This window comes from Peromyscus maniculatus, chromosome X, assembly GCF_049852395.1.
Source record: "Peromyscus maniculatus bairdii isolate BWxNUB_F1_BW_parent chromosome X, HU_Pman_BW_mat_3.1, whole genome shotgun sequence".
Classification (NCBI taxonomy): domain Eukaryota; kingdom Metazoa; phylum Chordata; class Mammalia; order Rodentia; family Cricetidae; genus Peromyscus; species Peromyscus maniculatus.
This window is the reverse complement of record NC_134875.1, coordinates 78197572-78212269: the sequence shown is the minus strand read 5'-3', so window position 1 is coordinate 78212269 and position 14698 is coordinate 78197572. Positions and strand designations below refer to the sequence as shown.

General features: G+C 35.8%; 2 protein-coding genes across 4 annotated transcripts in view; one reads left to right on the top strand and one right to left on the bottom strand.

Moving 5' to 3' along the window:
* The window catches only part of LOC102909129 (charged multivesicular body protein 1B2), a 40903-nt gene extending 30354 nt beyond the window's left edge, over positions 1-10549 (bottom strand). Inside the window, exons 1-2 of the mRNA XM_006992320.4 lie at positions 10415-10549; positions 101-198 (exon numbers count right to left, since the gene is read on the bottom strand). Of these exons, the coding sequence (XP_006992382.1) occupies positions 101-198; positions 10415-10430 (114 nt within the window). The 5' untranslated portion in view covers positions 10431-10549. The remainder of the gene's footprint in view (positions 1-100; positions 199-10414) is intronic.
* Tent5d (terminal nucleotidyltransferase 5D) overlaps positions 1-14698 on the top strand; it is a 76568-nt gene that overhangs the window by 8142 nt on the left and 53728 nt on the right. Inside the window, exon 1 of one of the 3 annotated variants that reach the window (XM_076562053.1) lies at positions 10047-10129. The exons of 1 other annotated variant lie outside the window; for it this stretch is intronic. The gene's annotated coding sequence lies outside the window, so the exon portion shown is untranslated. Of the gene's footprint in view, positions 1-10046; positions 10130-10655; positions 10936-14698 lie in introns of those variants that run through there. One more of the 3 variants, XM_015985933.3, reaches the window with a different exon arrangement.

Below are 14698 nucleotides of genomic sequence, written 5' to 3'. Positions count from 1 at the left end.
GGGATACTGATTTATCTAAAGAGACTATACAATTCTACCTTCTATATCTATTTGTACATCTTTTGTGAATTAAAAAAGTAAAAACATTAAAAGTATCTACCTTTTTTATCTTGGCCTTTTCAGCTTTTTCTTCTTTATCACATTTCTTGGCATTCCTATTAAGTTCTTTTGCAGCAAACCTCAAGTTAAATAAGTGTTCTGAAAATATAGGTTAAGGGTAGCTAGTCAAAAAGTCACTTTTTTTCCAGCAAAAAGACCTGAAAACCTGTTAAAATCATTTAAAAAGGATCAGATAATACTATAATTTAAGTCAAATAATCACAAAATTTCTAAGGGAAAAGAACAAACTATTTCTAATCAAGAACATATAATATTAATTACAAAGGAAAAATAACTATTCTGAAGAAACTGGGTAGATAGTATTTTAGCCAAGTTTAACCTCATCAGTAATAAGGCATGTCCATATTATTTACTTTCTGAAATGATGTCTTGAGAAGAATAAATCATCATTAGTATGGCACTCTTGCTAAAAACAACCTCATTTGTTATAGACTTTCAAGTGTCAAGTTCCTGAAGAGCAAGGACAAATGAATAACTGGCACAAATTGGAGACTAGAGAGACAAGGTGGCTGACTACATGAAACACTACCAAAAGGCTCTTCCCTTATTGAGGGAAGCCAAAGCAATAATGTGGAGGCAGAACTGAAGCAGAGACCATGGAGGAACACTGCTTACTAGCTTGCCCAACTTGTTTTCTTATTATCACCTAGGGCACCCTGCAAAGAGTGGGCTGTGCCCTCCCACATCAATCATTAATCAAGAAAATGCCTCAAGGAGCTGCCTACGGGCGTTCTCTCTTCCCAGATGACTAGCTTGTGTCAAGTTGACAATAAAACCAACCAGCATAAGTAAAACAGAAAACTGAAGAAAGCTGGGGAGAAAATCAGCTAACTGGAATACATCTGAATTACAATGAGAAGAAGATAGACAGCAATTGAAGTAGACAAAAGTGGTCTTACAATATCTGGAATACTTGGGCTAGAGAGATGGCTCTGTGGTTAAGAGTATGGCTGGCTCTTCCAGAGGATCAAGATTCAGTTCTCGCACCCATACAGGTGCTCGCAACTGCCTGTAACCCCACTTTCATGGGGTTCAATGCCCTCCTTTGGCTTCCACAGACAACAGACATATTATGTAGGACATAGATATACATGCAGGTAAAACACTCATACACACATAACAATAAAATAGGAATAAAAAAATTTTAAATCTGGAATCCTAGGGGGGAAACATGATAACAGTGTGAAAGACTATATTTAAAATGAGAACGTGAATATTCTGTAACTAATGAGCACAATAAAAAAGCAGCACAAAAATTCCAAACAGGCCAAAACAACATAAACTTACATCTAGATGCATCATAGTAAACCCACAAACATCAAAGACTAAATTAACTTTCAAAGAGCCACAGTCGAAGTTCAGACAATTTACAAGTGATACGGTCAAATAGAGCAGAATTTCCAAATAAAACTCCTAATTACCAAAGGATTTATGGTCATGCATTATTCTAAGTAGTGATAGTCTACCAAAGTGCCATAAATACCAATAGCAAACACTAAAGTATTGCTTCTAAAGAGAATCTAGGGTTTGGTTCCTATGTGTTACATTTTGACCAACTGATGTATATTTACTTTATGTGCATTTCTGTTTCAACAAACCCTATTTAATACATATTGTTGATGCATTAATAGCAAATTCTTAGCTTAGAATAATTCATGACTGAAAATTAACCTAATACAAAAATTTTATCTACAAGGCACAGCACCGCCTTCCCATACTAAAAACACGAAACAGCATATTAAGGTCCTATAAAAGGGAACTATTTTAAATAGGGGAATTATAAACAGAAGGCACAGAATACAGAAAATATAGTATTAGACAGCAGAAGACATTCGTTTGCCATATGAGCATTCATTACCTTTCCTAAGTAGGAAACAGGAACATCAGTTGAGCCCAAATGTTTACAAATCTAGGCAAGTTCTGGAATAAAAATATTATTTGTGCTAGTTTTCTACAAATTTTACTATGTAGACAAATTTGCAAATACAGAATGTTTCAATAATTTAACTTAGCTTCTCAAGAAACTAAACTAGATCTAACAAAAGGCTTGATGAGCACAGAATTATATCCAGGAAATGTTGGTTACATTAGAGAATCATCACGTCCAATTTTAAGATTAAAAACTCAGAACATAAACAGATGTAAACACCTAAGACAAAGGATGGGGTGAGCTGAGTATGTTAAGAACTTTGTACCATTCACAAGTAAATCAGCATTCATTAAATTTAACATTAACTATACATGTTAAAATTTCAAGGGTACCACTGAAGAAATAGTATGTAACTTCCAAAGTAATAAAGGGAAAAATGGTGTGAACCATTTACAGACTCAAAGGAAAGCAGCAAGAGAGTAAGGAATCTAGGGATAAAAGGCCAAACAGAAATGATACATTAAGTAGAAACTTTCCCCATCTGTGGGCTGGCTAAATATAAATAGCTCAGCGGGAAAAGTGCTTGTTTAACAAGCCTGATGATCTGAGTTTTATCCCCAAAACCCATATGAAAAAAAGAGTTCCAGTCTCAGAGTGTGTGGGGCCATTCCACCCCCACTTTCCCCCAGGGTACTCTTGAACAGGAGCAGCAGGAGATATTAGCTAGAAATATACCTGGAGAGAGAGACAGACAGAAACATAGAATGGCCTCGGGAGGGCCTGGATCCTTATCCATTGGACCCTGACTGTATCTGCCAAAGGGCTTTTTATATGAATGCCAAGGGGAGGATCAAAAGACCTTCCCCCAGGCACAGCCAAGTGCAGACCCTTCCAATCACCTGGCAACCTTGCCTGTGGTCAAATCATCCCCTTATGCAGCTCTGCTGTATCAGGCAAAGTCAGATCTCACAAGGAAACTTCTGTGGTCTCCCATACAAGAGCCCACCTTAAAAAGCTGCATAGGGCCGCATGCATCTGTAATCCCAAAACACTTACTGAGAGACGGGAAGAGAAGACAAGAGAATTGCTCAGAAGTTCTTGGGCCAGCTAGGCTGGAATACACAGTGCAACAGAAATAGTAAGAAAGACCTTGTCTCTATAATATAGAAGGAGAGGACTGACTCCCAAACACTGACTACTGATCTCTACATGTGTGCTGTAGTACACACACAAACAATAAATGAAAAATAAATAAAATTCAACAGAAAGAAACATTCTCAAAATATCATGATGGATTAAAAAATAATGAAGCAAACTATAGACAGAACTTTAAAATGCAAAGATATTGAATGATAAGATGGCAAAAGACAGAAAAAAATATTAAACACTATTCTAAAATAAGGAGCCATGAGTTTATTTCTATCACTCAAAACAATATAAAAAGTCAATAAAGTATTAGGAATTAAGAAAAAGGGCTCATCATAAAAATTCACAAGCTGACCTAATAATCAAAGGAAACACACCTATAGCACAGCTGCAAACTCTCTCTCTCTCTCTCTCTCTCTCTCTCTCTCTCTCTCTCTCTCTCTCTCTCTCTCTCTCTGTGTGTGTGTGTGTGTGTGTGTGTTTGTGTTGTGTGTATAAAACTGACAAACAGATAAATGTTGGACAATATTAACAGAACTCAACTGACAAGACAAAGTGAGGATATATAAGTTAGGACTGACCCTAATTAAATGCTTAGTTAAGAGGCTGAGAGAGGGCTCAGTGGTTAACAGCACTGTCTGCTCTTCCAGAGGACCTGGGTTCAGTTCCCAGCATCCACATGGAAGGTCAAAACCATTTATAACAACTTTTCTAGGGGATCTGATGTTGATTCTGGCCTCTATAGGCACTGCACATATTTCATGCACAGACATAATCCAGGCAAAACATGCATAGACATAAAATAAAATCAATTAATAGCTTGTTAAATGTAACAAGCCAGATTAAGATGAATATTACATATTTTCTGTGCTATGTGGACTTTCTGTCTGTCTGTCTGTCTCTCTCTCCACACACACACACACACACACACACACACACACACACACACACACACACATGCATACATATTGCATCAAAGTGAAAAGCAGAAAAAAGGAGAATAAAAAAGTAATAGGAAACAGGTAAATAGTATATATTTTCACTCATATATAATTTTGTTTTAACCATATGAAAACATCACATGAAAATAGAAGGGGGACTATTCAGGGGAAGAAAGGAAGCCAGCAAGAAGAGGAAGGAGACAAGAGAGGCTAGTGGGAGAGCATATGAACAATGTACAATGATATATATGTATTGATATGATAAAATGAAATGCATTATTTTGCAGACTAACTTAATAAAAACTTAAAAGAAAAACAACATGGAGAAAAACAGCTAATCTTGCCCCAATAGTTTGAGAATATACACTTCAAGCATATTAGACATAGAAAAATTATACATTGGGTCAAAAACAAAAACTGAAATAAATATAAAAAAATCTGTCATCTGAACATCATGCAGTAGTTAATATATTTGATTTCTTCATACTTTACTGCAAGAATATAAAGCTAAAATTAAAAAAAAAACAAGTTGTGTTTGAAATCTTAAAAAATTATCTATATATAACTAAAAAGGAAAATGTCTTCTGTATTTAGTATTGAGTAACAACAAAATGACTGAAATGTTACTTATGAAATATAGTTAATTGGGACACTCTGCCACAAAGGAAGACTGAAAATTAATGATGTAAACATTTACCACATAAAATCAGGAAAAAGATATAACAAGCCTCGAAAGGCCATAAAAGGGCAAAAAAAAAAAATCAAAGAGGGGAAAACAAAAATTCAATAGGCAAAATGAGCAAAATGTCCAAAGCTGAATTCCCTGTAAAATCTGACATCATTTGCTATGTAGTAACCAGTCAAGCAAAAAGAGGCATAAATAGAATAAGGAAAGGAACATAACTCTAGATCAAGATACTTTAAAATAATACACTAGGGCAGTAACCCAAAACACTTGGAAGCTGTTTGCAAAACACCTGTAAAATGGATAATACTAGATCAATGAAGGAAATGAATAAGGTCTCAATAATTCAGAATTTTTGATGCAACACTTTAAAATATTTTCACATTTAAAAACAGAGCTGATGGTATTACTGGTGGATTTTGTCAAATATTTAAGAAAATGGCAATTCTTACTATGCACAGACTTTCTGAAGGGTTAGGAAAAGTAAAGAACACTTTTTAACCTTGAAACCAGACTTTAATTAAAGGCCATATTCACTCACCAGCAAAGATTAAAAAATATTAAACACAATATTGGGAAGCATTATAGATAGGCAATATATTACAGATGTTTCATAATCATGATGAATTTACCTTAAGAATCCAAAGACAGTTTAACATTTAAAAAAATCTAAAAATTTCTATGCATTTTATTCACATTCAATTAAGTAAAACATAAGTAAAAATCTGAGTATACAAAGAAGGACCATAAAGATCCAACATTCAACTGATAATCAAACACAGTGATAAGCTACTCATGGAGAAATTCTAAAAATGAAATTGCATCTAACCAAAAATCTATTATAAGCATCAGACTAATCATGACTAGTTAGAATTTTTCTTAAAATCAAGGATAAGAAAGTGATCTTGCTCTAATTTTTCTTAAATTATAACAGTATTCTGGAGTATTTATATGCATACAACAAAAAGGGATAAAAAATACTGGTTACAAAAGAAATTATCAAACCAGTATTATTTTCAGGTAATATTGTAGCTGGAGTTATCTCTAGTCCTGCCTGGGTCCGCAGCCACTCAGACCCAAATAAACACACAGACGCTTATATTATTTAAATTGTTTGGCCTAATGGCTCAGGCTTCTTGCTATCTAGTTCTTACATCTTAAATTAACCCATTTCTATTAATCTATCTCTTGCCACATGGCTTGTGGCTTACAAGTACTTTACATATTACTTTTCATTGCAGTAGCGGCTGGCAGCATCTCCTTACCCAGGTACTTCCCAGAAGTCTCCTCTCTTTGCCCCACCTATACTTCCTGCCTTACACTGGCCAATCAGCGTTTTATTTATCAATCAATAATAGCAACACATTCACAGCATACAGATATCCACAGCATAATATATATGTTTATCCAAAGAAAATTTAAAGTGCATATAATCTCCAACACAACAACCCTGTACATCACCCAGTTTTTGCCAGTCTACATAGGATATATGATCAAAAACCGATCATAGCAATATTTCTTTTAATGATAGGAAAGCTAATCTCAATGCCCATCACTAAAAGAATGAATAATTGTGATATATTAATACACTGGAAAACTACATAGGAATGAAAATGCATTTTAAATAATTAATGAATCATAACTAATATTTAAAATAGCAATGACACTGCATATATACCATTTAAAAACATGAAATATATCAATTATAAGAGTGTACATGTCTGATATAATATATAAAGAAATGAACTGAAATTATAATCGTCAACTTTTAGATAGTGGCACCTGTAGTAAAGGAAAAGAGGAATTTAATTGATAATGTTCTATAGTATTTCTTAGGCCAAATAGAAGGCTCTCAGGATTGTTTTGCTCTTTTTCTTAACTTTAAGAGGGAAGGATTAAAGCTACAACTTTAAAAAAAGGAATTTAAAGTTAGTGTTTGTTTGGCATAAAGTATGCATTCAATAAATTATATTATCATTTACTAAGTCACCTATTTTAATAGAAAAATCTATTTAGAAAGTACATCAAAAGTTCAAGTTTGTCTTTAAAGCATTATATGAAACTATTATGTGCTATTATACTGCTTTTCTGTATTATAGCTTTCCAAAAATAATTAGAATTCAAAGAATTTACTGTATATAAAGAAGTCTTAGTTTAAAAAAGAATTCTTATTACAGAAAATCTGTGACAGTTCACTATTTAAACTGATAGTAAGTTCTCTAAATACAGTAGTTCACAAGCTACTTTATTACAAATGCCACCAGCCAGATTATATAATTCTTGATGAATAGAAGGAGAGGTTGAGCCGGGCGGTGGTGGCGCATGCTTTTAGTCCCAGCACTTGGGAGGCAGAGGCAGGCAGATCTCTGTGAGTTTGAGGCCAGCCTGGGCTACCAAGTGAGTTCCAGGAAAGGCGCAAAGCTACACAGAGAAACCCTGTCTCAAAAAACAAAACAAAAAGAGGTTGAAAAAAATACAGGTAAGAGGAAGAAAACAAAAGTGTTTCAGGGAGAGTGTTGGGCTCTCTTGAGAGATGGCTCAGTTACTGTTAGCATTTACCACTCCTACAGAGGAGCAGAGTTCAGTTCCCAGCACTCATGCCAGGTGACTCACTATCTCTAACTCTAGCTACAGGGGTTCTGACACTCCTTTGGCCTCTGTGAGCACTTGCACTCATGTTCACATACCCAGACACCACATATACACACACATTCAAGTAATTACAAATGAATCTTTTTTAAAGTGTTCCACTAATAGCTGTCCTAGCATAAAACAGTGGTACTAATACCACAGACCATGTATTTGCTAAATTACACTATTATGCTTTTACTTTTCTGGCTTTTTAAGTTTCCAGCTCCTTGATTACTCCTGTATGTGTTTCAGGGAGGTAAATTTGGGTCAAAGAATCGAGTGAGATCATACGAACTAAAAGCAACTTTAGAGATAATTTTACTAATTTGAAAACATAAACCTATAGATGGATAAGCATGGAGTTAACTAATGAATACAGAAAAAAGAGGAACTCAAATGCAGTTTATCTCTTAGTTTATATATTGCATTTTAACTACTACAGGGCATTGTTCAGAATTGGCCTTTAAATGGTATGGAAAGGAAGACCCCAAAATAACATTTAATACTTTTTGTAAAAGACAGCATTCTGTTGGTTCCACAAGCCATAAATTACATATGCACTGGCAAGGAACTAATTTAATGATACTGTAAACACTGGAACTAATTCCAGTAGAGGCTACACCTTCCATTGAATCTTCAGAAAGGTGTTTTTAACTGATTAGAATTTCCTTGACTATTGAGAGCTTGGAATTTTGTAGGTCCGGGGCCTAATTACAATTTCTCTTGGGCTATCTTTAGTCCCCTGAACAGCCATTCCTTGCTCACCCCTGTCTGATCTAACATCCTGTGACTAACAGATAAAACCTTTTGAAATGTATTTAGAGATCAGCAGCTTCCACCAACCAAAACGCTGAGTGCTTTCAGATAGATTTAAGGCCTATAGTTGAGATTTTCCTTTGTTCTAACCCACCTATCTGATGTCTCCACTGATATATTGTAAAAAAGCCTCGATTTATAACTTTCTTCTGTTACTATAAAAAAGGCATTAAACTATCTCCACATTGGAACATGGAGTTTGGGGTAACCTGAATCTATGTTCCTAGGCCATGGTTACTCATATTTAACTTCAGAATAACTATGCCATCCATTTTAAAGTGAAAATGGTTGTTTATGTTGATAGTATCTTGATAAGAACACACCAAAGTGTATTTATTAATGCTGGCAAGTCTGATACTAGTATGTAACTCATTTTGTTTTAGGATTTAAAGTGATTCATAAGATCTGCAATGACTAACAGCTATTTTTAAGGAGCTAGCTATTTTTGTGTGCAATACAGCCCCAGGTGATAACAGCCCAGAATTCCCTTTTTGAACTCAGAGTATGTCCAGTACTTATTATCTACATCATTGGTCCGTAACCTCCTTCAAGTTAGAATGCCTAGAAAAAAAATCATGGTTACAGTGATCCTCAGAAAAAATGCACATAGTAATACTCAACACTGTGCACGCAATTTTAAAACATTTAGTAACTCCACACACATTAGCATTCATCTTGAATTAGTAGGAGTTGCCTTGCATTGGTATTTATCTGCATGTATGTGTGACCTCTGGTCTCCAGATCAAAAGCTGCTCAAAGATGGAAGTGATATGTTTAACCTCATGTGTCCACTATATAGGTATATGGTTTAGTCTATTGTCTCCAATCCTTTCAAAATTTCTAGGAAACGAGCTAACAATTTTTAAGCTATTAAAATATCTCATACTTCAGTGTATGTTAAAAAATACAATTTGGTAGCCACTACCATTTCCTTTTATCTTAAAAATACCTTTCTAGGGTTGAAAAGTCAGATAATATGCTTTCCAAATGAGTCTAGTGGGTGACATAGGATGTACGCCATGCCCTAATTCAGCTTTTTTCCCCCTTTGGAACTGGGGAAAAAAACTGATCTTCTGGCTCATAATTCAGTGCTCTTCATTTTACTTATAATGTAAAAGTACACTACATTCACTATTTTTTTTAAAGTGCAGAAGAAACTGGGCCTTTCTTAGTCATCTATTTATCATTTCATGAAATGACCTATCTACACCCTTCCTCAAATGATACCATTTTAATTTTTAGCGTATTTTGGCTAGTGTTACAGGTTATGTTAGAAATATTTTTCGTGTGACATAAAATGTAATCTGTAATAAAATGTTTATCTATATTTCAGGCTTCTAAACTAAACGAAGCCAAAAGATATTCTAACATGAGCTACTGAACAGTTACCTACATTTTGTCTTTTTGCCACCTTGAACTGGAAAAAAAGCAAATTATTGTATTTTCTCTAATGCCAACCTCTGGAAGAAGTAAGAATTACAGCAACATGGAGTTGCTGTGATGGAATTTTAGTAGCGAAAAATAAATTTCATATTCGTGACGTCACCAGGCAGCTTTATTCTTAGCCCCTACTAATTGTCTAAGTGGCCACACAGGTATGGCTGATGGATTTCATGGCTTCAGGAATGACCTTAAGTTTCCTCAAGTGTTAAATTAGCACGCAGCTGGATCAGAAAGCAAGCATAGTTAGTTCCGAGGGCCCCTAGAAATTGCTCAACCTCATCACCAGTTACCTGCATTCAGAAAAGGGCAGCTTGCCAAAAGCTATTTGTCCACGTAGTGCATTCAAAACCTACATCTCCGCCCAAAAGCGTAGACAAACTCCAGCCGCCTCCCCTGTTCTGGCACCATGCCTTGTCCATTTCAAAGATGCCAAAATTCACTGATAAGGCAGGTGACAGAAGTCCTCAACAAGAGGCGGTATGGGCTCAATTATCTCCTTCTGTCCACAGGCTTCCCTGACCCTCCCCACATTCTAGGATGGCGGCGGCGGCCGAGGCGGCAGCGAGGAGGAGGAAAGAAAAAAACAAGGGGGAAAAAAAAGGCCAAACCCAGCTGCCAGAGCCCACCCGTCCGCGCTGGAGCGCCCTCACTCCACTCGCGGAGCAAAGAGGTCAAGCCCCTGGGCGTGTCCCCCGCCCCTGGCTTCGCCCTCCTCCGGCCCCCAGGGCCCCCCGGTAGCACCTCGACCATCGGAAAGGATACTCTCCATGTTCGACATGATCTCCCGAGTTCGCGGGGCGGGGAAGCGAGGGAGGGGCCGGTAACACTCGGGAGAGGGGCAGGGGCGCCCGCGGGTCGTGGGGCGAGGGTCGCTAGGGAGTGCGGAAGGCGGCGGTCGTTCCCGGCTTCTGGGGTTCCTAGCCCACTTCCTGTTTCGGCTTTGAACCCGTGGTGGGTGGAGTCCCGCGAGCCAGAGAGGCGGGACTGGGACGACGCCAAAATGGCTGCAGTGAGTGCTTCAGTTAGGAAGGGCTCCGGTCGCTTGGGGGCGATGGAGCTCCGAGAGCCAAAGCTTAGGTCCCTCCCCCTCAGATGCTTCACGTGCGCTCAGGATAACACCGCTCTTAACCTGGTCCGGCATCCCACCAGCCTTCTAGTTCTTTCTTTTGTCAACCGGGACTCTGCTTAACCTTCCGCCCCACCTCGTCCCTCAGATTTCACACTATTCTTGGCGCCCCCATCCCTTTTTCTCAGAGCTTAAGTCTTAAAGGATGAAGACAAAGGTATAGGACTTTTCAAGTACTTTTAAAAATTTCTAACAGTGTAAAATAACGGCTCGAGGGGTTACTGTGGCTTGTAATGTTGAGATTTTAAAAAGGATCTGAGCCTTAGAGTTTTAAACTAGAAGGGGAAGGGGGAAAAGTAAGGCTCCGCTTACAAGGTAATGTTGCTACAAAATACCTTTTCATACTAGTTGGGGTATTTTATTTTTCTTTAGCATAGATGATGTGTGATATAAAATTAATATAAAGTCTTTATAATGGGTGGGAGTGGGTTATTCTAAGCAGTAGATAGTGGTTGGCTTTTTTTTTCCCCATGCAACTTACGAAAATGTCCAGAGGTGAGTTTATTAGATGTCCTCTTTGGACTTAGGAAAAGAGGGAATCTTAAGCATTCTTGTGGCGTTTCAATTTCATTATCATAGAAATTACATGTACTAAGATATTACTTTGAAAGTTGGTATAATTATCATAATTGATGAATCTCAGAAGTTTGGCATTTACTGCATCTTTAAATTCAACCTGTGGAAACGTGTGAATGTCATACACTTTTTATCCTTTAGGATTATTTCTTTTTGAAAAAACAGGCTCTAAAAGTGAATATTTTATTCTTTTGTGTTAATAATGGTGGTTGGTCATAAGTTTCAGACTGTTTTCTAACTAGGAACTGAACTGTTGATGCTTCTTTAAAAGAAAAAGAAAATACTTTTTCAATACAAGGCTTTGGGGACGTACAATCTAGGAATCATTTTAATAGGCAGAACAGTGTAAAGATTATTTTTAGTTCTTTATCTCACTTTATAGTTGAAGAACAATACTTACATTGTAAAACTTAAAACTTTGGAAATTTAATCAGTTTTCCATGTGAGTTAAACAATTGTATTTCATTGCTGGAAAACTAAGTTTGGGGGATGAAGGTAAAGATATATGTTTTAAAAGACTTTGCCTTAACACTTACTATTTTTAACATCATACTTTCAGTAAAACCATAGAACAGCTTACCAAAACTTAAACATTTCTCGGTTTTAAAAAACTGTGAAGTTGTTAAAGTTACATGGATGTAATGTATAAAAATAAATCTTAAATTTTTTTTCAAATTATAGAATTTCCCAAGAGGCATCTTCTTGGGATAAGATCATATTTAAAATAAGGTATTTGTTTAGAGACAGTATTTGCTGTTGCTGTCTGTCTTTAATTTTAAAAAAAAAACCTTGTTATGTAGCCTGTACTAAGCTTATTATGTTTTTTATTCTTTATAAGATCTTTGCTGTTTTGAATCCCAAAGTTACCTTCATATTTTCCTTGAATATCTGAGTTTTTAAAGTGAGTTTTATAAAAAGAAAAAGTATTTAATTTAGGCAGAGAAATTAAACTGCTTAAAGTGTATGTGTGTTTAATTACAATGGGTGCTGTTGTAAGAAATGGCTGTTAGGATTATAAAGCATAATTAGAAAATAGACTATAGCTTGAAATGTTTTATTAAGTGTCTGGTACATTTTAAATAGTATTTCTAAAATATGTGCACCACAATTTTCTGTGTAGGACATATAAAGTAATTCATTTGTGACTTGTCACCCAATTTAAAGAATGAGACCAATTTTCTATGAATTCACCTGTGTACACTTAGTACAATTTTCTAACTCCAGTCCTCTTTTCAGAAGCAGCCTCTTATCTTAGTTCATGTATAATTTCCCCATTAAAAAAATATTTTTGCTATAGTATTTGCATTTCTAATCAATATGTTACAATAGCCTGCTTCTGAATTTTCTTATATAAATGAAATCATACTGCTTTGTGCTCCTGTCTTGCTTCTGTAGCTCATCATAAAGTTCCTCAGTTGTGTTAAAATATATATTGGTGATGGATTTTTGCTGCTGTAAAGTATTCTACTGCATGAATTTATCATAATTTATCCATTTCCCTAATGATGGTAATTTGGGCTGTTTCTAGGTTGATTTAACCTCTAGGAATATATGTGTTCATTTAACATATTATTTTGATGAACGGTGACTTTTAAAATGCCTAGTAATGTTTGTAAAGAAATAATTTTGTAAACTTAAGCAAATTTATTTACTCGTTTTTATTATATTTATATTGCCTTTCATTTTGAATAACCTTGGTTTTTGCCAATGTTCCTGCCTTTCTACTGGGTGTAGCAAAACCTACTACCCTGTCTCATCAAATAGGTTGCTTCCTTTTACTATGGTTATCCATAGCTACTTTTGGGGCCAAGCTAACTATAAAGATTTAAATATAGCAACCTAAGTCACATGTGGATAAGTAAAATGTGGTTAATTTCATCTGCTTGTACTTGAAAGGATGCTCTGTCACTTCTATGACTTTCTGCTGGAGTAATGGAGCTGAAAAGAAAGAATGAATGCTGTGTCTTAAGATGATTCAGTAGCCATTGTGTGTGTTAAAACTTGGCCTATACACAGCTAATGTGGGAAATTATAATAATTCCTCAGGAAATTGAATGGTTTTCATGATTAATCATGGTTAGTTTTATAACTGAGTTAGTTACATGAATAAGCATTTTAAAGGAAAATATTTATAAAATAATCTTAACATAACCACTAAAATTTCAATATTTGATTTGACTGCTTTGTGACAATGTTTTGTGACATTTTAGCAAATGATTTTGAAGTAACAAGAAAATTTAGTGGTTCATTACAGCTAAACCCCATTGAAATGAAAAGAAAGGAATGCTCCAGGAATGAGAATAGTGTAGCTTTATATGATGTTTCTCGGATTTTTCTGTCCTTGTTAAAATTGCAGGTGGATAACCCTAACTTATATAGATTCTGATAGAATAAATTTGGAGCTGGACCAAAAATTCTATGTTTTGCCTGTTTTTACAAAGTAGTAATGAATAATCTAATGTATAATCATAGATTCTTTATTGAATGTAATAGCTTAATTTAGGTGAAATTTAACAGTTTACAAAGTGTCTCGTATTATTTCTTTTGATAGTTTATATTCTATGGTAACCTGGGCAGGTATTATCAACATCTTTACCAATTATAAAACATGACAAAATAACAGGAACAATAACTGCCCCCTGGGAAAAAAAAAGCTCAAAAAAGATAATGTACTTGAGTAAGTTTGGAACACTCACTCTCCTGGGTATCTACTGTAGCTCTTTTGACTGTGTACAGCAGCTTGGCTGGACATGAGTGCAGGAGGAATCACAAGTGAGGCCACTTCCGTTGCTTGTTTTTTCTGTGTTAGGTGCCCATTTACTATAAGAGGAAAATGCAGCATCTCCACTGGTGTGACTCTCTATAGGGAAATAAGTTCAGTTCCTGAAATGCTAGAGAAGTATAAACTGAGATGCTTTCCTGTTCATAATGGAAAACCTTTTTGTTCTGCCATTTCAGATGTCATTTGCAAATTGTACTAGCAAAGAACTATTCAAGTAACTGATGAAAGAGATTAGAGCTACTGAAGAGATAAAGCTCTATTTGCTAAGGCAAATAGAAGACCGGATGAAAAATAGTTTAAACACAAGCAATATGGTCGGTCAGGCGTGGTGTCACAGTCCTAGAAACCTAGCACTCAGCAAAATATGGTCAGGCATGGTGTAACAAGACTAGAAACCTAGCACTCAGCAAAAATACAGAAAAAAAAAAGTAGTGTCATAGGCCTAGAAACCTAGCACTCAGGATCAGAGGCAAGAAACTACTGCAAGGTTGAGGTTAGCCTGGAACACATAGTAAGGTCTAGGCCAACCAGGTCAACATAGCAAGATGATTTCAAAAAAAAA